This window comes from Zingiber officinale, chromosome 1A (assembly GCF_018446385.1).
Source record: "Zingiber officinale cultivar Zhangliang chromosome 1A, Zo_v1.1, whole genome shotgun sequence".
In the NCBI taxonomy this organism is placed as follows: Eukaryota; Viridiplantae; Streptophyta; class Magnoliopsida; order Zingiberales; family Zingiberaceae; genus Zingiber; species Zingiber officinale.
The window spans coordinates 3,195,203-3,200,508 of record NC_055987.1 but is presented as its reverse complement, the minus strand read 5'-3'; the positions used below and the strand labels follow the sequence as shown (position 1 = coordinate 3,200,508).

At 37.1% G+C, this 5,306-nt stretch overlaps 1 protein-coding gene across 1 annotated transcript; it reads right to left on the bottom strand.

Annotated features, from left to right (window-relative positions):
• Positions 1-661: 661 nt before the first annotated feature.
• Positions 662-2,809, bottom strand: LOC122039068 (putative disease resistance protein RGA1). Its single transcript, XM_042599080.1, has one exon. The coding sequence runs from the start codon at positions 2,807-2,809 to the stop codon at positions 662-664; it is 2,148 nt and encodes a 715-aa protein (XP_042455014.1).
• Positions 2,810-5,306: the final 2,497 nt, after the last annotated feature.

Sequence of the window (5,306 nt, the reverse complement as noted above, 5' to 3'; positions counted from 1 at the left end):
TCTTCTATTGCTGAGATTAACTAAAAATATGATACAAAAATGAAAAATAAGAGTAATATATACATGAAAATAACGGGAGTCAAAGATACTTACTATCCCTTCCGATCCGCATTGAACTTTTCTGACTACTTCAGCCTATTCAAAGATAATAGTGACATGAATGGGATGATGGGAAGCAAGTTCTCTGGTATCGCTTGAAGTTGAATATGTGGACAGCCATATATCTGTAGGCATTGGAGACGAGGAGTGAGTCCATGCAGCAGCTCTGTCGGCAGATATTGTAGTTTCTTGCAATTATGCAAAGTTAGAGATGTAACAGCAGTGAGGCTTGGCACCCATATCGGCTCTACAAATATCACCTCCTCAGAACATGACTCAATTTCAAGTTCTGTGATGAATGGCAGTGAGTTTCTTAAAAGAAACATTTTAAGCAGAGCAGTATTGTCCACGCATAATTTACGCAGAGATGACAAGCTTCCTGCTTGCTCATCTCCTACATCCAACTGAACCAGCTTAGGACATTCTACAATCTTCAATTCTTTGAGGGATTTAAGGAGTCCTAGGCACTCTATCCTTCTCAACTCATCACAATCAGAGATGCACAAGCATTGCAGTTCGACCAGTTGAACCAGAGAAATAGACGGTATGTATAGACAATCATTTATTTCCAATCGAGTAAGGTTGTGCAAGCAGTCGGACAAAAGTTTTGCATATTTTTCAATTCCTTGAGTGACGGCGGTAGATGGCGGCCACCTTCCTCGTCATCTTCCGTTTTGCTATTTAATATGAGCCTGGGACAGCATTCTATTGTCAACATTTCTAGGGAAGGAGGGAAGGGCGGTAATCTCTTTAGTTTGGGACAATCTATGACACAAAGTTCACGCAGGCAGGGAAATAGATCTTTGCCCTCAGTGCAAGACCACTCTCTCAGTGCTTTAAATTTGCATAACTTAAGCACTTGCAACTTTGGAAAACACTTGCCTTCAAATTCATGACTCAGTCGTTTCAAAGCAGGCATGCCGGTCATGCGAAGTTCAATTAGATGCAAACGTTGACCAATAAATGGCAGAACGTCATCCCACTCCATGCAATTTTCTAATTCAAGTTTTTCCAAATTGGGTAGAACTTTTGGCATCAACCAACTAGGCGACCTACCTCCATTGTACCATCTAATTGTCAATATTTTGAGTGATTCATGTGGCTGCAGAACTTCAATTACTTCCTCGTCCAATTTGGCATCCTTCGCACCATCCAATCTCAGATTCCATTCCAACACCAATTCTTTTAGGTGGACTTTGCTCTTTAACTTAGCCCGCTGTGCTTCTTTGCCATCAACAACATTCTCAAGATTTTGAATACAAAGTGTTCCATGAAGCTGTGTCAAATCCTTTAGTTGTCCAAGTTTGAGTTCATCATCCTCTCGAACACTAAATGTTGGCAATTCTTGAAGATTAGTTAGTCTCCATACATCCTTTATCATCAACCAAATTTTTTTATCTGCATCAATGTGTCTCAGATTGACCAACTTACCCAATTCTTGTGGTATAGACTCTAGTTCAGAACAACCATTTACCTTCAGTGTTTGCAAATTATAAAGGTCGCACAATGAGTCGGGCAGAATTTTAATTTTAAAATTGTTTGATATATCAAAGTGTCTCAAATTGACCAATTTACCCAATTCTTGTGGTATGGACTCTAGTTCATAACAATATTCTGCCTTCAGTGTTTGCAAATTATAAAGGTCACATAATAAGTCAGGCAAAATTTTAATTTTAGAATATGATATATCAAGATAACGGAGGTGAATCAATTTACCAATACGCTCAGATAACTCCAGCAAGCCACACCAACTTACAACCAGAACGCGAATGCTTCTTAGTATTTCAAAGAGGCTGCTATCGGGTAGTGAAAGTTTCAACACCAAGGTACGCAACTTGTTGTATCCTGAGAACTCCAGCGGCAATTTTTCTTTTTCTACTCGTAAATGTCGAGTTGTGGAAGCCGGCTTTGTGTGTCTGCTATTTTCAATCCTGCATGTCTCTTCCGTAGAAATCATCTCAGCTAAATCATGTATAAGGTCATGCATCACAATTCTAATCCCAAATCCATCCCAAAATTCATAATGATATCTGGATTCTTGAAAAAAAGAACTGTTAACAAACTCAAGAAAATAGTCACTTCCAACGTCTTCCATACTCTTTGTGTTTTTATCTTCATTAATGAAGCCTTCAGCCATCCACATTCGAACCAACTCAGTTTTATCGAATTTGTGATCTATAGGAAACAACGAGCAAAAAGCAAAACAATGCTTCAAATTTTCATCAAGATATTGATAACTTAACTGCAGAGCTGGCATAATATCATCTTCATCTTGTTTTGCTTTCCATATGTCACTCTCCATTACGGTGGCCCAGTGTTGCTGGCATATATTTGATCGCAGAACCCTGCCAATTGTCTTTGCAGCTAATGGTGAGCCGTTCAACTTGCGAACAATCTTTCTACCAATGTCTTCTAGCCCTGGATAGTCTTCAGGGTTGAGTGTGCCAAATGAGCATTCGTTGAACAATTGCCAAAAGGCATCTTCGTCTAAACCATGGAGCAAGATTGGTTCTGCCAGGCTAACCATTTTAGAAACTTTCATGCCCCGAGTTGTAACAATGATTTTGCTACCATGAGCTCCAACTTTGAGTAGTGCACAGAATTTCTCCCAGATACTCTTATCATCGCTCCACACGTCGTCAAGAACAAGCAGAAACTTCTTTTTCACAATATGCTGATGGAGTATTTTTTGAAGAGGTTCTAATCCCATATTCTCACCTTGTTTTTGTAGAGTTACTGACTCTATTATAGATTTAGTGAGTCCCTACACAGTGAAATTGTCATACACACAGACCCAAATCTTGAGGTGAAAATGATCCTGAACTCTATTGTCTTTGTGCGCATACTAAACAAGAGTAGTCTTTCCAGCACCTCCTATCCCGACAATGGGCAAGATAGAGAAGGTATCGTTGACAAATCCGGATGCAGGTTCCACCTGATTAGCTGACCCCAACAACCACTCTACCACTTGATTCAGTTCTTTCTCTCTGCCAATCAATTTGTCTGCCACCGGGGAAGAGCATGATTCTCTGGCCTGAAACTTCACCTCAGGTTGCTTCCCTCTATCATGTGTTGCTGGCAGATTCACGATGCTCTTCATACTAGTCTCCAACCTTCCTTGAATCTCCCTCACTCTAGCTCTCTCATCATAGGAAGAACCAAACAATTTTTTTGCAGCAGGCAAAATGCTTAGAAGGCCACTGGAGCCACTTGCCTTGTCCTCTTCTTCACCTTTGATCTTCTGCCTGAGGATATTGTATTGGAACTCATCTATCAAATCCTCAGCATCATAAGAAGCATCCTTGAGTTCCTGCATCAATGTCTTCCACTTGATGTTGTTGCTCCGACTACTCTGTACCTCGTCAAGGGTGATTTGCGTCTGCAGCAGCGACGTGTGCAGCTTTTTCATGTCCTCTGCAAAACCCCGGCGCTCGGCAAACAGTTGGATGGCTTTGTCGCTGGCCTTATCGATCAAGGTCTGGATAAAGGCCTGCGCCAACCATCCCCCCACTGTTAGTGACACCGCCATCTGATTGCAGAAGAGAGCAAATCTTTGCTCTTCTTTCAGATCTGCAAGCCAAAAGAACAGCAAAAACAAAACAAAGACGTCGCACCTCCGCTACTGTTACAGGATCGTAATGACCCCTCCGCTACTGTTGCAGGATCGAATGACTCCTCCGCTGTGACCACGGGGTCGCGCAACACGTCGCACCTGTCGTGGGTCTGGTGCCGGGGTCGTGCCGGTACCGGTCGCCAAGCGGAACGAGGCGTTTCGCCTGTTTCGACATGACACTTTAAACCATGAAAAAAAATTAATATTTCTTTAAATAAATATTATTAGAAATATTTAATTTTATTAGTTATAGCAAAAGGTGGAATTTGCCACCCTAACAGTCCAACACGATCGACCCTACAAGCATCTGTAAGGAGATAAATCGGAAAGCTACAGTTGGTCACTGTGGGAAGAGTATTTTTCTTGGTTTTGTCGAGATTCGACACCTTGCTCATTGTAACAATATCTATTAAGTATTAGTCAACTCAACTATGTCCCTGGGGCGACATTTATTTTTATTAGTAAAATTTAAAAGGACAATTTTATATATTGTCAATGATTATTTATACAATTGGAAGTGGTAGTCAACTAGGCTAAGTAGCAATAATTTTATCTTAGGTCAAACCTAAAAATTTAAAATATTTTATATTAACTAATTTAGAAACAAGTAATCAATTATTGGAATATTATTAATATACATTTTAATTACAATTTTTTTTTTAAAAATATCAATTATTTTTAACTTCGAGGAAGGAAAGTCTCGACATAACGGTAAAATTATTGTGTGACCTAGAAGAAATAGGTTTGACTACTAGATATAGTCACTACTTATAATATACTCTTCCTCGAAATCCTTTATTGATGGAAGTTTCGTGAACTAAAATGTCTTTTTATCAATTTTAATTTTGATAAATTATTAATAAAATTTATTTAGTCAAAAATATTTAGCTAGAAAATATCGATGGTGAATTATTGAAAAAGTGAAAGAAAAATAAAAGTTAAGAAACAAATAATACTACAATATTAAATATCATATTTTTATAAAAAAACTATTAATTAAGTATAATCGATAAATATTTTTAATTTATTAACAAAATTTAATTTTGATTAATAAATTAATTTTTTAACAGTAAAAAATTTAAAATTACTAATTAAATTTTAATAAAAAAATAAAAAAAATTACCAACCAAATCTAATTTTAATAGGAAAAAAATTAAAATTATCAATTAAATCTAACATGAGTAAAAAAATAAAAACGATCCAGATTTAATTTATAAAAAATTTTAATTTTTTGACCAAATATAGTTTAGCTAGTAAAAAATTAAAACTACCAATGAAAATAAATCTCGACTAAAATTTATTTTAGCTATAATTTTAAATACTTAATATCTAAACTCATATATTTTAAAATTAATATTCATATTTGATTTATATAGATATATATGTAAAATTTGTGGGCCCCAATATAATAGGGGCCCTAGGCATAGGCCATGCCTTGAGCCAGCCCTGAGGTCTCTTTTGATCTTTAGTGCATATACATCAAGGTATGCAAGTCCCAAACTCCACAAAACTAGCCCCATAGAAGCAATTAAGTAGCTGAATTAAAAAAAAACATCCAAAGTAGCAATGCAGAATCAGAATGAAGAAAACATCA